The sequence below is a fragment of the Accipiter gentilis genome, chromosome 10, assembly GCF_929443795.1.
Source record: "Accipiter gentilis chromosome 10, bAccGen1.1, whole genome shotgun sequence".
NCBI classification, from domain to species: domain Eukaryota; kingdom Metazoa; phylum Chordata; class Aves; order Accipitriformes; family Accipitridae; genus Astur; species Astur gentilis.
In genome coordinates, this window is record NC_064889.1 from 16,852,042 (window position 1) to 16,875,831 (window position 23,790).

The 23,790-nt window shown below is 38.8% G+C and overlaps 1 protein-coding gene across 9 annotated transcripts in view; it reads right to left on the reverse strand.

The window, feature by feature from the left end:
* Nucleotides 1-292: 292 nt before the first annotated feature.
* ZFAND6 (zinc finger AN1-type containing 6) overlaps nucleotides 293-23,790 on the reverse strand; it is a 39,086-nt gene continuing 15,588 nt past the window's right edge. For all 9 annotated transcript variants that reach the window (XM_049811767.1, XM_049811761.1, XM_049811762.1 and 6 more), the window contains 5 exons: nucleotides 12,721-12,887; nucleotides 11,364-11,475; nucleotides 9,108-9,208; nucleotides 1,861-1,974; nucleotides 293-1,278 (listed from right to left, as the gene is read on the reverse strand). In XM_049811767.1, the coding sequence (XP_049667724.1) occupies nucleotides 1,130-1,278; nucleotides 1,861-1,974; nucleotides 9,108-9,208; nucleotides 11,364-11,475; nucleotides 12,721-12,871 (627 nt within the window). In that variant the 5' untranslated portion in view covers nucleotides 12,872-12,887 and the 3' untranslated portion in view covers nucleotides 293-1,129. The remainder of the gene's footprint in view (nucleotides 1,279-1,860; nucleotides 1,975-9,107; nucleotides 9,209-11,363; nucleotides 11,476-12,720; nucleotides 12,888-23,790) is intronic.

The following is a 23,790-nucleotide window of genomic DNA, read 5'->3' on the forward strand; positions in this document are numbered from 1 at the left end:
TTGTAGGTCTGGCCCCAACTTAAGAACATTGTCACAAATGACCCCAACTCCTGTACAAGTGACACCCCTGCACAGGAAGCACAGGAACTCCCTGGGCAGAATGTATCATGGCACAAGGTAGAAAGCTTCTGGAAAGTGCAGTCTCTCTGATAGTTATAGGTGAAAGGGTTAAAAAAAAATATCAGAAGTTAGCTGGCATTAGGATATACAGGGTCTCTGTGAATAAATACACTGTAAGTAAAGGAACCACCAATGGAAGGTACCCATGAAAATAAAGCAAGAGAAATCCAAATTACATATGCCAGTGACAGCCACAGGGGCTCCGATTTTTTTTAATTTTATTTAATCAAAGTTAAGACGTGGATAAACATAAATACAGCACAGGTACTTCAGATCATTCTTCATATTTGTGTACAGACAGACTGATGGATGTAATCCCAATGAAACCTGCAGTCAATGAAGTGCATACAGCCTTCCCCCCACACACACAAAACCAAAACCCAATTAAAAAAACAAACAAACAAAAAAACACACAGACAATCTCAGCACACACTCTCATTACAAATGATTCATACATAAATAGGTAGAGGGTGCAAACAAGCTAATATGCGAACATGTATAACCTCTCGTTAATGGGAAAAAAAACCAGAAGCAGCCATAATGATTAAAATACATTCAGTTACTGATAACTAGTTGTGCCATACAAGGCATTATCAAAAAAAAAAAAAGGAAATTGTACTGCAGAGAAAAGCTATATACAACAAGAAAATAAACTGCAAAGTTAACGCATGCATGTTTTATCCTGGAAAAGCACAGCCCTCCAATATTTTCTCCACGTTTGTTATAAAAGCCCTCTGCACTCAACTAAAATTAAAATGATCTTAAAGGATAATACTTGTAAAGTTTACTTAAGTCTTCAGCCACAGAAAACTGCAATGAAAATAAATGTTCAGAGTCATTTTCAAAACAAAAAACAAAAACAAAAAATCTATTCATCTGATGACATGCATGATTAAAAGGTCTAGGCAAGATACACTGCTCTACGTTCCTGATGACTAAGGAAAAAAGCTCAAGTCAATTTAATCTGCAGATGGTCAGAGGATTTTTGTATTCCAGCAGAAGCAGCAGTTCAGATCTTCTGGATCTTTTCCCCAACAACTACAGGATTCTCTTTTCTGATTTTCTCAGCAGCATCAGCTTTGTAATTGTAAGAGCAACTGTGTACATCTGAATAACGGTGCATACCACAGTAAACGTTTCCACACCGACATTCAAACCCTGTGGACAGAAATATTAGCTTAGACATTTCAACATTCTTCATTATACCAGTTTGTTTTAAATCCTGAATGTGTTCACTCACTAGCAATAAATCTCAGTCACCAGTGTCAATCAGCCAAAGAGCCTCTGCTGCAGAAAGCATAAGAATCACAAACAATATATTTTTAAGCAATTACAGTAAGATTTGACTTGATCATTCCTTCCTATCGCATAACACTAGCGCAAAACAGCTCTTTTTTCTTTGTTTTTGAATCTTCACCCCACAGAACTCAAGTTTTCTTAGGCCCTTTCACTGAACCACTTGCAAAGTTCGTTAGCGAACAGCAGCAAGCTACCATCCAATTCCTCTGCTAAGCAGACTTCCGAAGGGAAGTATTTGAAATTAGGAACTTCACTTAAAGACAAGAAGTTGAAAAACAAAGTGATACATGAATGACTAAATCTAGTAAGAGACAGCTGAAAATACCTTTGGCCAAGTTTTATTTCAAATCAACAGCATCGAAGTGACTATGCCCCATTTTCCCCTTAGGAGACTCTTTCAAAGGTCCAAAGCCTAAGAAAAGCAAAATCAGTGTTTCTTACCAGTAAGTCCAACCTTCTTCCTGCACATGAAACAACGATTCTTCTTCTGTTTTGGTTTATCAAGTGACTTGTCTTGTTCTTCAGGTGTAGGCTCTGCATTCTCTGACACTGAAGCTAACATTAAAAAAGTTAATAAGGACAATGGAAAAAAAAGTCTGTGTCTCTTCCCTTCCTCTAAATCATACTATAATCTAAAGCCCGTGTTGTAAATTTACAAGTTCTGGTGTTAGCCATTTTTCTGCAGCTTCCATGTCTGAAGCGCAATGGACTTTCCGTAGTGATACTGGAACTCACTTCAAAATAATTTAAGGGGAGAATTCACTGAATGCTCATACAAAGTACACATTACAAAAATACCATAAAGAAACAGAATAATTGAAAATTAGGTTTAAGAGTAAGATTCAGTGCTGTCAGATTTGGGAAGAGAATCCAACACCCAAGTGTTTCCCTACTAGTGTTACTAGTCCAGTTCCTTTTAAATCGGCTTGAACAAAGCATTGTATTTATTACGATCAGTTGAGTAAAACACTCCCTTTCAAATACTGAATCAACATTATTTTTGCTGAAGGCTGCAATACTGAGGCCACACAAAATGCAGTGTTTCAGAACAATCTCTGCCACTGTGACACTGCTGTTCTTGCACACCTGGAAAAAGTCTACAGAGAGGCTAGTCGCTACCTGGGGTGAGATACCAGTAGCTCAAGATAAACAGACTTACAAGGAGGAAGTACAGTACCCTGAAACCAAGAAGGAAGCAGGTAAACACCTCATTTTAAAGACAGTTTTGCTAAGACAACTTTCAACCTACTTTAATATTCTCTCACATCTGAAAGAGACAGGTTACAGGTTGTGTGAGAGAATATAAAGAAGTAATGGTAGTATTCGTCTGACCCAGGTAAAAATAGAAATGGGCTCGTTTTCCCCAAGTATTTGCACATTCCTTACATTATAAAACAGAAATAGAAACAAAAAAAAAACAACTTCATTTCGAGAAGGGCTAAGAGCCAATCTCTGCCTACCAGCCATTGCTAGATCACAGCAGGACAAGTCTCCAATGAGTAAGGTACACAGAAGCTAGGAGTATTTGCAGCAAAGAGGCAAAGAACAAAAGCAAACTCCAGCTGGGAAGAGTGGTAATGGAAGCAAAGCTAGAACCAGTGCTGTAAAGAAGGGAATACAACAGCAAGCCCAAACATTTGTCAGGGAAAAAGCTGCAGGCATCTCTGTGCAGCTGGACTTTTGTTAAGCGGAGACTGTCAGATGCAATTCTGTCCTAGTTCTACACCAGCCGACTGCTATTCTGCATGACAATTCTGGTGGGGCTTTTTCCTGTACAGCTATTCTGATGGGTTTTTTTGTTTGGTTGGTTTTTTTGGTTTGTTGGGGTTTTTTCTGTAAAGGAAAGGGCTCCTTCCACTTTTGCAATGTATCAAAACATTGTAGTCTGTATCAAGCAATATCAATGGGTACAAAAATACATGACCACCAGCAAAGACTTTGCCCAAGCAGACAATATATTCCAAAGGTTAATCTAGCAGAGATACTGTTATAAACAGTTTACTAAATACTTTAAAATTCACTATGTTACAAGCAGAGCTTTTGTTTGTCCTGAACTTTGTAAGAATTGATAGTTTGTAAGAAAAGGTTCAATGGCTTTAAATGGCTGTTAAAGGGCACATTTCTGAGTGGACAGATAATATCCAAAGGTTTGCAAGATAAGAATCAAAAGCAGTAAGGATTAAAAGATGCAAGATGTAAGACTTACTCAAATGAACTCTTGCAGTGTTATACAGAACAGACATTGCAGTGTTTATTAATTCATTACGAAAGCTTCATGCCATGACTTAGCGTTTAGCAGCTAACATGCTCAAGTTTGCATTTCCTGTTGTAGCAAAATCCAGTTACCTCAATATAAGTTTTACTAAAAGCCTCTGTCACTATTAGCCAAATTTAGGAAAAACTGGCACTGCTCCCTGCATAACTAGGCTCTCTAATACATACATACTTATTTGCGGGTATGGCTCTCACATTCAAAAGGTTTAAAAATATTTAAGGGCTGCTGCTCACTGTAGAACTGAGCGGGATGATTCTTCTACTGTTGCCGCAAGTCACTTTGTATCTACTGTAGTGACCATAAATTTTAGATATCAATTTTTTTTGCATAGAAGCCAGACATTTGACTCAAAATCCTCTATGATAATCATGAATATTCCAACCACTAAGCCACCTTTAGATAACAAAGTGCCAGTGTTTAGTGCTCCATCTACAAGCTAGCTGTGATGAATGCAACAGAAAAAAGCCAGGTAATATGCAATACCACCCAGTTTGAAGCTTGCAGGAAACATGTTGCAGCCACTCCCAGCTGCTGTACTTTGTCTGGATTCCAGGATGCTGCTGTCTGCTTTGCTGGAACCTATTTCCTCCCTTCCCCCAGTCCCAGCTCTGCCTTTAGCTGGAAAACAGAAGCATTGGGAGCACCAGTACAAGCAGCCAACTAACCCAAAAGGAATAAAGCATGAACACACACTCATTTTTCTGGAGCTGACAAGTTGGGCTGGCCGCTATAAGTTCCCTGTTTTATAGGCCTTGTTCTTAGGTGATCAAAACAAGCAGAGCCTGGATTTCCTCCTAAAGGCAGAAGCTTTTGCTACTGCTTAGCTTGTGCCAAACCTGCTTGAACTTCAGCGTACTCCTACTGACCATGAAAACGGCACCCTCAAGATAAAGCACACTCCAGTCCTTGCATCCCTGCAGGCACAACACAGAACTCTGTATTTGCTGCAAGACTCCTGACACCTCATCTGTTCTCTCCTCTCTCCCTACTCTGGATGTTTTGTCACCCCTGCATTACTAGGTAGAGCTTCTCAAAAAAAAAAAAAAAGTTAATCATTCCCTCAGGAAGAGTATAAACAGCTACATTTACCTCTTAAGTGCATCTCACCAGACCTAGAAAGAATGCCTGCTCGACCAGACCCAGGAAGAATGCCTGCTCCTCTAGAGGAATGAAATGTGAAGTTAATCCTAAACAGAAGATCCCTACTTCCTAACATTTTAACACTAAGCTGAAGTAATCAGCCTAAAATACACTGTTTCAATGTTAGGAAGAGGCAAATTAAATAAGAACACACTTACCTACAGAATTTAGTTTTAAATCTCCCTCCTGAATGTTTCCTCTCTCCCTGGAGCATTCGTCCAGTAAATCAGGATAACCTACATTATTTTCCACACCTGTATCATAATCATACTCCACCTCCGAGTCCCTGGTACTGTCACAAAAATCTCAGGTATCCATCAATTACTTTCCAGTACTATCTACTGAGCTAGCCATGATAACGTCCACTGAAGTTGACACCATTAGTTCAACAGCATTCACCTCAGGTCCAGGTTATCTCCACATAAAACTCTGTAGCAACTTAACTGTTTCAATATCAAGTTTTTTTAAACTTAGTCAGCAATGACTGAATTATTAAACTGGTTTACTTCACTAAAACCCTAGATAAGCATAAGACCAGGTGACTTCATTCAGAAGAACAGCCATATACCTTTTAACAAGTTATTGAAATATCTGTATTTTGTTTTTTCAAAATAGTAACCACACCATATTACACAACTGGCTGCATTTTGCAATGCTAATGTATGGACCTCTCCAATTCACAGCGAGTTAGAAAATCAGTGACTGTTTTGGCTTTCAGAAGTTTTCAGTCTCTTTGAGGCTGAAAGCCCACCCGTTAACACAAATCATACTTTTAGCCCTATGTTTTTGAGTTGTAAGAGCTCCATAAACTATATGGTGGAGTGCTCCTGCGTTCCATGACAAGTTTCATTTACCTTTAAAAACCTCCCTGAAACATGAAGCATGAATCCTAACCTGAATGGTTTTAAACTCATTAATCCTAGAGAAGTAAAGTGCCTCTTTACCTGCTTGCAGGCTTGCTGGGAGGCAGCCCTGTTAATTCCCTGCCTAACAAATAAGGAATCCTGACTAGCTAATCCTAACAGGGCTGTAATGTTGAGTAAAAGGTACAACAGCCCATGAGGCAATCTAAAATGAGTTGGAGAGATGCTCAGAATAGAAGAAAGCTGCTAGAAAAGCTGAATTGTAACTTAATGAGTTTCATTTTAGGTCATCTTTAATGGTATATTCATGATATTTAAGAACATTACAGTAAAAAAAAAAAAATAATTCTATTAGCCCCTACCTAGCATCTGGGCTTTTTGCAGTGTTCCACGCCTACAAGCATTAACACACAATCACTAAATTTAAAATCTAGATTTATTAACATATTCTATAGTTTTCCTCTATTTCTTTTGCAATGCATAAATCCAATGAAGACAAACAAATCTGAACTGCTCTTTGGGATTTTTATCCCTTTGTAGTTTTAGCTTGTCTGCAAACAGCAAGGACTGTATGCACACAGCTCAAGTCCCATTTATCTGTCTGCTTTAAAAAAATAATAATAGTAATCTAAGAAAGCTTAACGATTCACCCAATCTTTCACTCATTGCTATTGTAGCCTAGTAAATTTTGTTACATGGCAAGTTAAGGGGACCCCAACTAAATACAATAGACTAATTCATACAAGTAGCATAGAACAATTTGTTCCAGAACAGACATTCCAATGAAGCAAGATTTTTATCAGAATAAATACTGAACAAATGATCAAAGCAGACAATTTCTTTTTTCCTCCCCTACATCAACAGAAATAGCATTATAAGCTCTTAAGTCTGGGACCAACTACCACATTTCTGTGACTTTCTTTTTTTTAAATGCTACACAGCCAGAGAATACTAAGTAACTTTGATTCACACATTTCTATTACATTCTTGACAGCAGCCTAAAATTCAACTTCTGAATGATTGGGGGGGGGGGGGGGGGAACTTTAGGATTCACAGTTGTGACAACAATTCAATGAAATCCACTTAGCATCCATATAAACTACTTGCTTTCCAAACTTACACTTTCAAAGCAAAATACTTTAAAACTGGAAACACTACATTTCCTATGATTTTCAGTTAAGGGATAGCACAGAAGCAACTCTTCAGGAAAAAAGGCTGACCCTGCCGCAGTGAGTTATAAATAGGCATTGTAATTTAGAACTGCAATTACATGGTGGTGGTGTTCTTAGTTTAGAAATCACTATGGTACAAAGAAAAGGACACAGACAAGTATTCTAGATACCTGATATAGGTTAATCCTTGAAATACATAATGTAAAATGCAAATATGCCCCTGAAATCAAAGTTTCTAGTTGAGAAACTTATCTTACCTTCTCATAGGGAGAATTTGCTTTAGAGGTAGAATAAGCATAAATTTTTCCAAATGGGTAAGAAGAAAGACATTCCTCTGAAAACTTGCTGGGAAAAGTATTTTCACAGGCCCAAGTCACCACACAGTACAAGCAACAAAGATTATTTTGAAATAAAGCACTCCCCCCCACCTCCCAGTGAAAAGACAGTAGAAAGAGACTGCAGATGCAAACCTAGAGTTTCAACTTACAGCTAAGCCAAGCAAGTAAGATACATATGTAAACAGAGAGACTAAATCAGGCACTGGATGGAAGATGAAGAATTACAAGACTAACAGGAAGAAAGGGGGGAAAAAACCAAAAACACAACAGGGTAGTAGGAAGATCAGCTTACAGAAGTTGCCTTTCAATATATGCCACATCCACATCAGCATAAACCAACAGTACAATATTCATGTGCCTGAGTGAGGTGTTCTACTTCTGAGGTTCCCAGAAAGAGATGTACCTGCACGGGAGCTGGGTTACAGCTGGCACGCAGCACATCCCAGGTTCCCCATACTGCAGAACGCAGATTAAAGTAGAGCCATATCTATATTACTCAGAGGTATATCAACTAAAAATCTAGCTTGCAAACCTACCTCCGCTGTGCAAATATATAGAACTTAAGAAGCACAAGCCTCTTCAGCACTTGCTCTTCTCTCAAGCTGGGTAAGGCCAGATATCATTGATAGGTATTAAGAGCATGCCTTATGTGCATTGTCAAAGCTGAGGCAACAAGAGCTCTCTGCTCCAGAAAAAACCTAGATCACAAGTATTAGAACATGTGTCTAGAATACACCTTTTTAAGAGTAAACATGTTTCTAATAATTGACATCTCAAAGGCTAGTACAAAATGGCACTAGCATTAAAACCTTTTCTCTGAGTTTTACAGCTACTGTTTGTGTGACTAAGGAGGTGGCCTTACTCAGCACAGTAGCTGAATAATGACTCTTCTATTCCACCCTACAAAAAGGAAGAGTTCAGGTTTAGAAAAGTATTTGAAAAGCAGAACTTTGATACCAGAGATACAATGAAAGAAGAACTTATATTTAGCATCTTTCAGTGGAATTACATGTTGTATCTGTGGAAAACCCAAACTCCTATGTTTAGACTAGTCTACAGAAACATAACTCTACCCACTAAAACCTTAGCTGTGTCAGCAGAAGTAAAAGGCAGAACACTTACTGACTTACCTTTAAATACCTTTTATAATGTCTATGGATTACAAGTCTGAGCAAATTTTGTACACTATCTGGCATTTTTACATTTTCCTAAAAAATACTGTTAAAAAGCCTGTTTTCTTTTAAGCTCTACAAGCCTGCACATAAGAAAAGAAAAAAATCAAAGAGAAAAAAAATTTTACATTGTATCAGCAATAGGGATTTTAAGCCAATATAGTTAAAATTGCCCAATCACTCAGCCATTTTCCTTCGAGAAACCAGAGTTTGTGGTTTGGTAATTTTGTATTTGATAAAGTGAATTTCAGTGGGTCAAAAATATTACACCACTACAGTTCATAGGTTAAAGGTTCTTTTATAGGTGTTTCATGATTATACTTGATACTAACACTGTTCTTATAATAGCTATGTCATAACAACCTTTACCACAAATATGCTTATAAACTGTGATATTTGCTGTAACTACTCTGAGAAGAAACAGATACTCAGAACTCTACTTACACGTAATAGCTGTGGCATAAAGACAGAACAGCAGACTGACCGATTTGTGCACTTCCAACCTCAATTAACACGCTATTTATGGCAGATACTGAAATTGCCAGTTAAAAAGTTTTCAGTTTAAAGACTTGCCTTTTAACTAAGAAAGTTTATCCTTATTTTGCCTTCTGACTTCACAGAATATTTGGGTGTGAGAATAAGCCATCTCTTGAACAGTAGTATATTAAGAACAGTCAAGTTTTAAAAACATTATTCATAAGTTCTGTCTTTGAAAACTAGGCACCAACCTTGCAAATCTTCTGTCTCAGGTACTGTTTTGTCCACAGCCGTACTATCAGGTTGGGATGATGCTACAGATTCTGTTAAAAGTGACTGACTTGACACAGGGCTGTGGGGCAAAAGAAAAAAAAAGTTATGATGTTCATGAGGCATGTCCACATTCTACAGAGCATTCCTGAAAGAAATACATTAGACTACCTCTTGATGAAAGAGCATGCCAAAACTTTTCACTCTGAAGTTGCTTCTTAACCACTTAAAAATGCCGCAGTGTCTAAGAATACCAGACAATCTGAATTGATGAAAAAGTTAAACATTTTTGCATTCATATTGAAAGCAATAAAGTTCAACTACAAAAAGGGAAAAAATATTTTGAAGTAGTTTGGCATACCGTCCTTCCACACAGAAGCAACAATGCAACATTCAACATGCAAGGATTTTTTTAACAGAAGTCAGCAAGATAGTTGTAGAGCAGCTACTTTTGGTGTTCTAGGGATATGAACAAGGAAATTGCAGCATGTCAATGTTCCCAGAAATAAGGCATCTGCAGCTGTACACAGAACCCCTTAGATTTTGGCACTGTAAAGTAGTGCTGGCCAAACTTCCCAACCCTGTCAGCCCTACTGCCGAAATCACAGCATGGCTGAAAACTAATACCTTGGACAGTTATGGGAGAGAGATTCAATACTAGCAGTCACTCACAGCCAAACGGCTCATCCAGCAGCTCTACTGTGGAACAAGACACAGCTGAAGTCCCAAGCGAGAGATAGCACTACCCCATTCGCCCAATTTGTTTCTCCCTTTCCACTTAGGGATTCACTCAGTCCAAGAAATTGGATTATCCAGTAGCCCATGAACCAGCAAAGCCCTACCAGGAGTCCATGACACCACCAGGGCATTGGAGTCACAATTTTTTTTGCCAAGAATTGCACTTAGGTCTTGAACTGCAGGTTTGGTCACCTACAAAAGGGCATTGTCAATTTACTAGACATTTCCTCAGAGTATCATAACTCTGAGGTATTACCAGAGACTGAAGTTGAATCCCTGCTTTTATTTTGGAAAAAAGAACAAGTGACACTGATTTTTTTGAAGTGCAAGTCTAAGAGCAACCATCCACTCATTTCTCCTGTAACCAGTGATCAAACTAGTGATCAAAGAGATACTTCTTTCTCTTTCATGGTATTATAAAGGTTGTGTGAGAAAACAAACCCAAGGTACTGTAATTGGTTCACCTCTGTACACCGACCTGCATGATTATTTTTTTTTAAACACATACCAGAAGAGTTGTATAAGGGTAAGATATCTATTTTCTACCCCAATTAGAAATCCCAGAATGGAAAGACCAAATATAGCACCAAGCATGACACCTAGCTCTCAGTTCATATGCAGGATCCAAGCATGAGATAACACCTCCTATAAAAAGCTAAGGAGCAGAAAACACAGTCTGAACAAAATCAGCCAACAATAACTGATGAAATCACCCTCAGCCTGTGTTTTACTATATTCTAATTTTTAAAGGAAAGTTGGAATGAGCATTACTGCAAGTTAGCTTCCACAGCATAACACGTAACATTTCTCACTCAAAATATTTCCAAAGCATGTAAGTCACTGTTGGTTGTGTCATTCTAAACTGAAATGCAGCCACTAAACATAAACAAATATTTAGCTTTTACAAATGGAGAGCACTTAGTAAGTCTGAGTGATTTACAAGAGGACATTATGTCTCCTTGAATAATCCGGTTGGAAATTACTTGTTTAATAAGAAATCAGTTCAGTAGCACAACTCGTACCAAGATTCAGATATATCCTTCCCCTGTTGTAGTATGCTCCACTTTTTGTGGAGCAACTAGTTTGTTCACACATTATCATACATTTATTTATGACAGCTCTAGTAAACAGCTTTCTGCCATTTTACAAAATCCTCAAGTTTCTAAGACTGAAAGAGCTCTCCTTTGGTAAATGTACAACCAACTGCACGTTGTGGAGTCAGAAGACTAGCCAGACAAGTCTCTGTAGAACAGCATGAAGCTGGCAAAGCTCCTATTGAGGCTAAATTCTAAAGATGAATTTGCATTTGAATGCAAGATGCAGCTAACAGATCAGCTACTATTTACTGATAGATCCCATGCTTTAAAGTTAGCAGTTAAATCCTACACATTTTCCTAATCCAGGACCTAGCATTTAATTATGCAGTATCAATACACTTCATTTAATCATCTTGATACAGATTTTTACATAAAACCACAGAACAGAAAGAAACAGCTTACCTTGGCTGCATAGATGGAGTCGATGTAGAATCTAAAGTTGACTGAGTTTCCTGGGCACTGCCTTCTGTGCACTGAACCGGTAAGGACTCAGTTATACTACTGACAGAAGTTGCTGGAAGGAAGACACTAATGTAAAATGCGTTACACTACTTCCTGGGATTACAAAAGTTACACAATGCAATTATTCTTTGACCCCCATGACACCTGCCAGGAAAGTAACTGAATTTCAGCATATATCATAATGAAACAAATTTATGAAAAGTAATTATGTTTGGCCATATTTTAATCACGTTCCAGCCCCAGGCCCCCAGAAGTTGCATGACAAAATTCTGAAGCTCAAGCTTTAAAATAGTTACTATTTTCTGCTAATTAAAGCATCTATAAACAGCTTGCTCAGCATAAACAGCAGTATTCTGACATGGTAAGCTTAGGTTTTGTTTAAAAAAACCAAGATGGATCTGTGAGAAACAGTAGCATAGCATCCTGATGCCAACTTAGGATCCATTTTGAAGTTGCAGAACCTACATCCCCAAATTTCAACAGAAGCTGTTGCTTCAATTTTAAAAATCAAGTTTTAGTATTAAAAGTCAAGGATAGAATTCTTCAAGAGTGCACCATGAGATTCCTTGCTGTCAGTATTCAGCCAAGCCAGAAGAGACATTTTAGAAGCTCCAGTAAAGCACTCCCTAAACCTCCTTCCCCCACCAGAACATGCTGAAGTTGAAAACATCGGGGTGAACAGAGCAGGAAAAGGGTTCTTCTTTCTGAGGGCACTACCATTAATTTAAAGGAGGAAAAGCCCTCTAGCTTTTTCTAGAGAGCGAATGTAAGAAGACAGCATTTATTTCAATGGGAAATCTGCTTTGTAGGAAAGACCATAGCACATGGGGCACCAGGCCAAAAAGAACAAAAAGTATCTCTATCTGAAGTTAGGAGAAACTGTTCTTGAAAAGTGTCTGCAGGTTAATCTTTCAGCACCAGGCTGCAGAAATTAAATACCTGTATTTTAAATGATTTTCACAAACATTCCCCAAGCTAAACGTTATCTCTACTGTCAGTAATTTCAGGAAAAACATGTTGGTATAACATTTTTTTCCTGCATTTTTATATCATCGAATTGGAAACACTCAGATTAATACAAAAAGCATCAGCAAGAGTCTACTTCTGAGCAGATTAATCACAGCATGATTGAATTATAAGCATGTCATCCAAGCTCATTCCATAAGGTAAGATACTTGAATAAAACAGTTTACACTAATGCTCCTATATTTGTAGTATTTGGACATGATCAGGAAGCAAGTTGCTGTCTACTGTGTCATTTTCAGTTGTTCAAACAGACATATGTTAGCATACTTACCAGGAGGGCTAATTCTACCATTACTGTTCTGCCTTTGAAGATGTTCTTTGTAGCACACTGAACACATGCCATTTGTACGAGGATTCCCATAAAATCCGCAACCAGTGGAACAAAGCATAGGCACTTGGCTACGGTTAGTTTCTTGAGCCATTTTCCCTTCTATAAACCTGGAATAGATACATATAACCCAGTATTTAGAGTTCTGAGAAAACCCTTCTTTAACAGTTGACATCTGAAAACCTGGAGTTTACTGTAACTCAGTGACTCACAGCAAAAAGATCTTCTAGAAAAGATGCCTTGCAGGTAACTCAACACCCATTCCTAAAAAGTCTAAAAAGTCTGCCCAATAATACAAATACAGTCATATGTATGCTTTGCATGACCCATACACACAGACCCTTTCAGCCCCACCATTTTATGGTCCACGAAGAAAGTAATTTTAGAAAATATTGCAAGTATTACTGCTTCTAGAAGTAAGTTAAGGGGAGGTAGGTGAGGGGGACACCTACTCTTCTTGAAACTTAAACACCCAGTACTGTGAATGAGAACTATAAACTGAAAGACAAGCATGCTTACTTACTGCATAATAATTATAATTAACAATAGTCACATGAATTGGCAAGTTACTGTTTAGTCACTCTGTCATTAGTGAAGGATGACAGAACTACTTACCGCAAAACCCGAATTATGATTTTTCACGTGCAAAAAGAAAATTACCCTTTCAGTCAAAAATACTAGACTAGGTACAGATACCTTCCATATATAAATTTTGTGTGAAAATATACTAAAAAATGAGAAGGGACAATATCAAGGCAATTCATATAACATCCTTAGATATAGTTTTCATAAACACTGTACAATTTGTGTTTTGTCTCTGGCTTGTAAAGAATTGTAAACCTTCTTAATACAAGAAAATTACAACAAGTGACCATTTTCAACAGTGTTCTGAGCCTCCTAACTATTCTCAAATGGTCTAACTTGTAAATCAGTTTTTGACATCTGTCACTCAGTGAGATAAAATTAATTTTCCATTTTTTGCCCCTTCCCCCACCATTATATTCTTACCCTTTTTTGTATCAGTTTTGAAAGAAAACACACCCCTCTCAATAAGAAACTAAGTATCTCAAGGTATCAATTATTTCATTCAAGATCAACTTAGGTCTACCATTTCACACTTCCTGATTAAAAATTAGGCCGAAGCATGGATAATTTTAATTCTTGCAAGTCAAACCAATGATAAGCAATATTACTGAAGAAAAAAAGAAAAAAAGAAAAAAAGATCAATCTTTCAAGTAACATCAACATATATTTCAAAAGCAAAGAAAAGAAAATCCAGAGGAGAATTTAATACTTCACCAATTGCCAAGTTATAAAACTAGATTAAACGACAGTAAGAAGTACACCAGTGTAAAAAGATTTCCCTTTACATAAGATGTATTTGAAGCCAAATACAAACAAGTTTCCCATTATTTTGTTTTTAGACAAATATCCTCTTCTCCTCTCACATCCACATCCATTGCATTTTGTTTTTATTTCCCCAAACCATATGAAGTTGATACCTCAAAAGCAAACCTCTTGGTTGCAAAGCTAACAGCAACACAGAAACGACAGTCAAGTCTTCTGTTCACAGCAGTAAGGTACTCTAAGGATGAGAAAGTATTCAAGATATAAGACAAAGATGATGTACAGGCAGGAAGAAAAAAAAATGTCTCTGATGATATCTTACTCAGCTTCAACCTGCAATTAAGCTTATTTCAGCTGTTTGACTGCACTCCCCCACCCCAATATAGAAGCATTTGCTTTCGACATACAAATCCCCCATTGACCTCAAACGACAGCTAAATTTGATTTTACTGAAGTACTGTACTTGTAGCTGAAAGAGCACTTTCATTCCTGCCTTCCTCCAGACAGCCCTGTAGAACAAAACTGCAAGTACCGCATGTGGGAATTGAATTCTTATGCTGGGCCCAACAATCAGCGAAGCCATTTCAGGAGAGTGTAAATGAACACGATTTTTCCATGCTTTGATAACTCAAACCAATTTAACGATGAATCCTTACGCAAGTCACTCTTAGTACAGAATGTTTAAGATTGAAAGACCAATTAAAAAAACACTTTGGACAGAATATTTCAAGGGCTAATAGAGCTTCAACATCACAATACAAATATCAATCCTTTCCATTTCAGACAGCAGCACATTAGAAGAACCCTACCACACTAACTTTCAAAATCTACCATGATTGCCTTTCCATTCAATAGTTAGCTTCAAGCAGCACACAGGAACTCAGTAACAGCACCAGTTACTGCTAATTTTCTTATTCCCCAACACAACTGTTGCTGAAGAGACCAGGTGCTAATGCAATCACAGCATAACAATTTCTAACATGGACATTAAAAAAAAAAAAAAAGAAAAAAAAAAAGAGTCTGCTCCAATTCAATAAACAAGTTGTGAAAGGTGCACAAAGATGCCCAGAAGAAAAACAAGAAAAGCTGGACTGAGTTCCAGCTAAGCCAGTTCCCAAGTTCATTAATCAGTGGATCCTGCCACCAGCCAAAGCACAAGCCACTGGCATGAGGCTCCAGAACACTTAAATCTCCAAGGGGAAGTGCCAGGGATTCTTCTGAAGAGTTTTAATAAAAGCCACAGGAAGCAGAAGATCCTTCATTGGTTGCTAATATTTGGGGAATAAAATGGAGATAGGATCAAACTGATGCAATGTTAAGAAGTCAATTAAGAAAGAAGTTGAACTAATACAATAGCTTGTTGAATTCAGAAGGGGGCAAGCACATAGAATTGCCCACACCAGTGCTCAGCTGGACCCTCATCCACCTCATTAGTCCCCTGAGCCACCAAAAAAAAACACCAGGAAAAAAAGGGCCATCACCACCATAGAAAGTTTTCTGACAGTTCAGTGAGCTCTATCAGTTCACACACACACAAAAAACGCCAAACCCCACAAAAACAAAAAGAAAAAAGCAGAACACACAGGGGAAAAACTCTGGAACTGATGCGAGGGATGACATGTGACCAGGAGGGACAACACACATTTTAGCCGCCTGTAAGCTGCTTAGATGGTTGAACCGATCTATTTGAACCCTAAAGCCACAGAATGTCAAACCAGTATAATAAGCTCTTGCTCCCCAGCTTCTCACTCCCTCTCCCATGCTGTTCCCCTCCTCTCAGTGCTCACATGCACTGAAACGAATCAAGGAAGTGATCAAACTGAGAAAACCAACCACTCCATCTTTTGCCAATTAGTTTTAACATAGACTGGTTTCTGAGCTCGTGTTTGTCACATGTGCTGTTTGGGCAAGAGAGGGTCAAGCTGAAAACGTGTGGAACCACTTGTTTCAGCAGCAGAGCAAGCCTGAAGCATTTAGGAGAACCACGAGCCAAAAACAGGCATTGAAAATACAAAGGAACAGAGATCCAAGTGCTGGCGGTTCCTGCCACTGCAATTCAGACATGCCTCTCCTGTACACATCCACTGCTGCACGAGGGCAAAGGCCAAGATGACACAGCACTGTGCCTCAGGGACTTTTCTTCCTCACCGCTCAGGCAGAAGTCAAACTGCTGCAAGCAGAGCAGCCGGACTCCGTCCCCATCTCAGCAAACATGAACAGCAAGGGATCATCGAAGCGATGTTCTGGGGAGAGGGAAGACCTCCCCTCACTCCAGTTCTCGGCTCAGCTTCAGATGATTTTTATTCCAAAACTGTCCATAATTCCTCATGCAGGAAGATCCATAGCATTGCCAAGTCCAACAGTCACATAAGCCAGTAATGGTGGGCTGTCACTGAACTTGCAGCCTCAAAGGGCTGTGAAAGGGATGAGCCTGCTCCAACAGCCCTGGCCCCTGCTGTGCACCCCTGCCCCTTCCTTGAGCCAGATCAGTTCATTCATCTGATGGAAAACAGGAACATTTATTCTGGTGGACTGGAGAACTTGCTGATCTGACAGAAGATCAACTCTAGAGAACTGACAGACAGTGCAAAGGAAGTGACAAGGCTAAGAATAGGACAACCCTTTTTAGGGGCAGCTAGCCCTTGCTGAGCATCAAGCCTCCTGTGAAATATATCCCAAGTGCATACTGTATCCATAATTTCAAAACTGGTCTCCTAGCTTGGCTTCAGTACAAACTTGAAGCAACTTCATAGCCAAAGTGACAGCAAGGTCTTGAGATCAACATGGCTACATGTATGTCCCACTCGGTTTGAGGTGTCACAAAACAAACGTGGTGCTTGTAAAGCTGCTGGAAATAACCTGTGGGCTCTGCCTGATCGCCCCAAGCTATGCTTGCACAACATTCATAGGGTCATCCTGTTACTGTGAATACAGAATTGATTCATCTTAAAGAAAAAAAGCAACCAAACTCTTTACAATATTTCAAGCATGTTCCCCACTTTGCTTTACAGTATAGTTGTATAACCAGTTGTATGAGCACTAATGAGAAGGAAGCATACTAGAGGGAAGAGCAAGAGCCTTAAACAACCCCCCTCAACACAACCCCAGAACATCCACTTCACTGAAGATTATGGAAAAAAGGGCCTCATTTTGTATTAGCTAAAAATTGCTAAGCTTAAGCCAAAATTACCTCTGATAATTTCCTTCGCAAAAATATTTATTGCCCTAGAAGCATAGTAGCACACAGCTCTGCAGGCTAAGACCTTCTTTTCCTACAAATTTGGTGCTTAACATCTACCCATTCCCGTTACTCGTGTCATACATGGACAGCTTCATGCATCTACGGCCTGCTTACTTCTGCTGCTTCAGGTCCTACCCTTCCCCCTCCACCAATGCACATCCTCAGAGATTAAATAATTTTCTGTACCAAGCGAAAACCACAATAAATCATATAAAGGACATTCCCGATTATAAAACATATAGAGCTGAAACTGTAGAAACACTGAAGCAGCTTAAGTCTTTTGGACATCAGGTTCTCTGGGAAAAGAGCTGCCTCTTAGGATACTCTGCAAAGCAAGTAACAAAATACTTCTGTGTATCTCTTCCCCACAGAGCAGGCACCACCATACTGGTCTCTGCCCCCCCCCCCCCCCCTTTTCCTTTTAATTAAAATGTTTATATGCTACTAGTTTCAAATAACTGATACCCTAGCTTTATAGGCTTCAAATGTTAATCAGTAAGATCACAGAGAGCAGCATTTAGCAGGATTAAACACACAAGGTTTAGGAATAATCTTTTTTCTCCCCTCTCAACAAGGAAAAAAACAAAATCCCACACAGAAGCCAGCCTTCTCTTCATCTGTCTTCCCCACAGAGAAAGGTCTCTTGAATTCTAGTTGTCCTCATACTTCAAGTTGTGGTAGGGAAAGCAAGCAGATCCTCACGTCCACTACCCCAGCTGAAGTACAGTCTTGTGCTCTGCAAACTCTCCTAAAATTCACGACTGATATGGGAAGAATCCCTCCTAAATGCTAACACTGAAGCAGAAGAGACCACCCAAACAGCATTCTGCTCCAGCTGCAGTACCAAACCAGACATAGTTTGAACCATACTGATGCCCGCTTTGAAAATGCTTCTCAAAGAGAAAGAAAATTTAGTGTAAGCTACTCTCTTCACTGTCAAAGATCAATGCACTGACAGATCTCAGCTGACGCTCACCTCAAAGGATGAATCCAATTTTTAACAAGCGATTAAAATATTCCCTCCTCTATCATAATCACCTTTATAATGAAGCAGCTCTGCACTGATGTAAGTAGCACCAGTACTAATGGTCGTTTTCCCTTTGTGCTAATGAAGCAAGGAAGAAACTGCAAAAACGGTAGTTTGTGCTGTTTAAACGTACAAAGCTTCATCCCAGACACAAATAAAAGCAAGATATGAAGTTGTGTAGACAAAAATATGTTTCATTTTAGGCATGTACTGCTACAGATGTCCGATACCACCTGTATCACTGTATGAAAAGGCACGTTGGTACAAAAAACTAAATAGGAAATTCATTCCTCCACAGGCTTATCAAAACAAATGGCAAATAAAGGCCTACAAGCAGAGCTCTCTTGAATCTTGCTGCAGACACTACCAAAGCACTGACTGTGTTCAAGGATACCACTTCATAGTGGAATTTGCAGAGCCACAGCTGCTCAGGTATCCTGCTGCAAGCAGGACACTACTCAGGGTATAAAGCACTAGACTCACAAATTAATAGCAAGTTACAGAATGGTCCTGTTTTCTTTTTACTCCATTGCTTTCTCCCAAAAGGCCCGAATTTACATTCACTGAGCAGTCATTTGTAGCTGCTTTAAGGCATTACCGTGTGCTAGCCACTTGCTATGGAGCCAAGAAGAACTAGCAGATTTGAATAGGGGCCTCAGTCATTACAGTTCGGCCCAGCTTGCTGTTGCAGTCAGACATGTCATTTCATCTACAGCTCACCCTGGCTAAAACACTACAGCTGGTTCAGATTTGCCAGCATAGCTACATGTGTAGTTACACTCTGACCCAGTTTCATCAGAATGCTTTGAGTTAAAAAAGTGAATACGGTTAAGGACCAACTATGCAAGCAGATCTGTAAGGGCAGTGACCTCTTTGTTCCTGTAGCAGCAGAACACACAGCTGCTGCATTTTTCAAAGCACAGGAGTTATCCAACTTCCTCGGCACCAAAAGAATCCATGCATTTTAAAGCTTTCAGTTCATTCCAGTAGGCCTCCAGTTTTCTTCCTGCTCACAACTAAATACAGTTGCAATTTGAACTACTGAAGTAGAATCTATATAATGACTTAATATTGAAAACGAAATATTCAAATTATTGACCGAAGACTTACATAAGATGTTCTCTCAGCTCACTTGACAAGTCATCCAATATCTAGTTATGTTCCAGTCTTTTCCTGTTGAACAGCTTTTTATTTTTGTTTCACACAGACTTATTTTAGGCTAAAAACCAAGCACTTACATTAGACACTCCTAGCAGAAACTTTACAAAAAGAAAGAGTTACAGAAGTCTTTTCTTCACTTCTAATTCTAAGTAGTCAGCGGGTTTAAATCCCTCAGTACAAGAATAAATATATAAGTATGATTTGGACCCTCAAGAAAGCTACATTCCCTGTACAGCGTAAACCCCAGGTTTAAGATGGCAGAAAGACTGTGAAAGAATCACACTGGTGGAAAAAAGAGCCACACATATGAAATAAAGTGCAATCAGATGGAGAGAAAACAGAGTTCAGGTCTTAGGAAGGGAAGGAACATTAGCAAATTTCACAACTAATCTGAGCCAGAATATCATACTACCAATGTTGCATCATTATACAACCCAGGAACACTTGGTATAGACAAAGCCTCTAGTGTTAAAGCATGTATACTGCCAACTACAGCTGTCTGCTTTTGTACTCAAGGTTACACAAGGAACAAGAGAACATTTCACTACAACCTCTTCACTCTTACTAGGCAAGAACAAAGACACACAGATTCTATATTGGTATCAAGAAGATCACTGATAATAAGGATTCAGCTTTCTATGCTTGTCTGCATACTCTATTAATAGATGTTACTTTGAAACTGTAATTACTACTTGTGGCCACGCTCAACCCTTGCAAAGTACGGATTACTAGAACCAAAGATTAACTGCTGTAAAACGGGGTCCCTCAGAAACTCCCATTCACCTCATACAAACACATCAAATTACCTGCAGTGACCACTTCAAGCGTACAAACTAAAACCAGAAGCATAAGCATGTTTTTCTTTTTTAATTTCCAAAATTTTGAGTATAGTCACCATACCAAATAAAGGCGCAATTCCATGAAGTTCACCACTCTACTGAAGATTAATCCTAAAAAACTAACAAGCAAGGCAACAGGACATTTTATTCACTAGTAGGAAGAATCACATTTTGTTTACATGGGATTTCAAAGAGGCAGAGTACAGACAAAAGGAGTTTTTCATGAAAGTGTTGTAATTCCAGAAAGCTGCCACACAGAGCTACTGGCTTTCACTACATGACGGTGGGGCTTTTGTGGGAATGACCACTACTTTATGCTGGAGCATCTGGTAACTGCTGCAGCACTCTGTATAAAGCCTTCGACAATTTTCCTCCTATTTATCATGTATTTCAACTTGAGCCTAAAGCAGCAAAATACAAGTCAAGATGCCAAGGATTATCATTGTAAATACATTTAAACATGTACGTCTGACTTCTTAGTTGTTAAAGACTAACACTGCAGCACCACTAGAATTAGACCCTTGCATATGACGGTATCCAAACTTTGTGAAATTCAAAGAAACATCATTTTTTCCTCTGACTTAGAAAAATTAATAGCCTCTTATTTACTTCTTATCCCCCAGCAGCACAATACATTTGCAGGCAACCCCAGTTAATCCAGCCCAGAGAAGTACAGAGACGCTTTCAGAAAGAGCACCACTAGCATGTTCTAAGTTTCTGTCTCGTCAGTGACGACTATCAGAAAATCAAAGCTGACAAAGCTGCCTTTTTGGAGAGGTCAACCTGAATGCAAGTGAAAAAAACAAAACAAAACCCACACACACCAAAGTCACTTCTTGGGTTCAAGAGAAAAAAAACAGCAAATAACCCTTGGAGCTGGACACACTTGTTTACAGCAAGACACAACAGGGACCTTCAATAAAGATAACTAGTTAAATGTTAAAAGCACCAAGAGCAACGCAGTAACTATAGTTCTGTACAAAGTAAAGACAATTTCTGAGTGAATTATAGACCAAGAAAAGTGAATATGAGAAAAGAGCAAGTCACATGTTTCAGGGAGCTATTTTTCTACTTGTATCTCTGGGACAGTCATGGCAAGAGAAGTCCAAGAGGCATATCTGAGGAATGCAGAGAGGACACTGGCCAGCCACCCCACTGGTCATGTTGTCCTACCCAAAGCACTGTATGTCCATACACAAGCCAGAAGAGAGAGCAAAGCATTTTTCTCCCAAAACGTGAGGTTGTACTTACTCAGTTTAGCCTACGCAGATCACCCAAGATTTAAGGCTAGAGGCAGACAGGCTGAGCAGGTCCATTTTTGGAAGACTGCTGTCTCTATGACAAGACAGCCACAGAAGCCTTAGATGAAGTTATACTTGTGATAGAACATGCAACTACTAATAAAAGAGCATAGTTTTAGGTAGCATTTGCTCTGGCGTCTCTGCTCAAGAGAAAATTTAGGAGTTACACCCATTAGAAAAATCAAACCATCTCAGTAATCGCTTGTCAGCAGTCTGCTACGTCAACTCACACAAACCACAGTTTCCATCATGTGTAGCTGAACCAGTGTCGAGCTGCACTAGTTGCAGATACAGCTTGAGGAGCCCTTTTCTTTCCTCTGGAGTTTCTGCTATCTCATAGCTGTACTTTGGCATTGAGGTGCCTAAGCCAAAGACTGCAGGACTCCTCAAGTTGCTCTCCATATTTCTACACAGCCCTATAAATTTAGGGTTTACTTGAAATCTGTCATATTACAGAAATACCTTCTTTTAAAATGCTCTATAAAAGATAAGAAAACTACTCTGAAACAGACAAGATGAGGCTACATTCTGCTTTCTTTGGCATCATATATTGAAGTCGGCCATTTCAGAAATCAGAGGTTGTGTAAAATTAGAATCAGGAGATTCTAAATTCTCTATATTCCCTTAAGATACCAGACCAAAGTTTAAGGGATGCAGAAGGAGGGTAACTCCATAAACTATCTTTGATGCAGCATTTTAAAACAGGTTTGGGTTTACAAACTGATGAAAAATAATCTTTAAGGATTTAAATGCTTATGAGATTACCCATATAATTACTGAAAGTACAGATATAGATTCAGTAATCATGTCTTCTGAGCTTCAGTGAATAAGTAATCTTCTCTCAATACAGCATAAGTTTCACTTATTTTAAGCATATCAAACCCAGAAGAGATAAAAGCTGCTTTAACACGAGTTCCCAAAATAGACAGCTTGTTAACAAAACACCTGTTGCCTAGAACTGACAGTAAGCACAAAACACATTATAATTTGTTTTTGTAAACAGCACTATGTAGAATTTTAATTAGCTTATAATGCTACAGTTCTACATGTGCCTAATGCTAAGGGAGGTCCTGCTCTAATATCAGGGTTCCTAGCTATTAATAAATAAAACTATCATCATCATTTCTGGCTAGGGCATCTTGAATTCAACTTAACTTCCAAGAACATTGTGATTATCATGCATGATGTGTTGCTCTATTTAGAATTATGCACTATGCCTAATTTAAGTGTTCAAAATTATACAATACCCTTACTGTGGTTTGACAGGGAACTCAACCTAAAGCTGAAGCCTGACCAAACAAAGAGGGTATTTAAGGACAAGTTTTCAGCAGAAGAGGTATAAGTATGACGCTTCCTGTGGCAAAGCGGCATTCCTCATCTTTTGCAATGCACATAAATTCAGCCAATGGACTCAAAGGTGCTACTTTGTTTTAACCCTAATGCTATTCTAGGGGTTTTCATTGTTGGGGTTTTTTTCGTTGTTGTTTTGGGGGGGGGGATGGTGGTTTTTTTTTTCTTAATTATTTCAATCACTGGGGAAGCCAGGTTACATGAATCCAAACAAGTTACTGGAAGTCTAAATACTAAAACCTATCACCCTGCACAATGCATAAGAAAATACTATACATTGATCAGCAGCCACCATGCTGGACAACTGATATTTATCCACCACTTTAATATACTGTCAAGTTTCACTGAAGATACAAATATACCAACTGGTCACACTATGAAGTTTTCCATCTTTCCTTAAGTTTCCTCTCAACCTTCACCTTACACTGCCTGAAACACTGTAATGTATAAATGTTTAAGTGCAACCAATATGCATGCATCCAATATGTATTTATATGCAACCAATGCAATGGTTTCATGATATAGGTAATTTGGGGCTTTAGATACTTCTGCCAGTGTTGCTGGGCCAGAAACATATCTACCTTGAAGACTTAATTCTTCAAAAGCTTGGACTGGTTCTCGTATCTGGTTTATGGTGCAGCTCTACAACTCTGTGCCCGAAGAGTCAAGGTTAACAATGCATCAGGAGGAAGGTGAAACTACCTAGTTAGTATCAGAACTGAACTCTAAGGCATAGGCTCACTCATA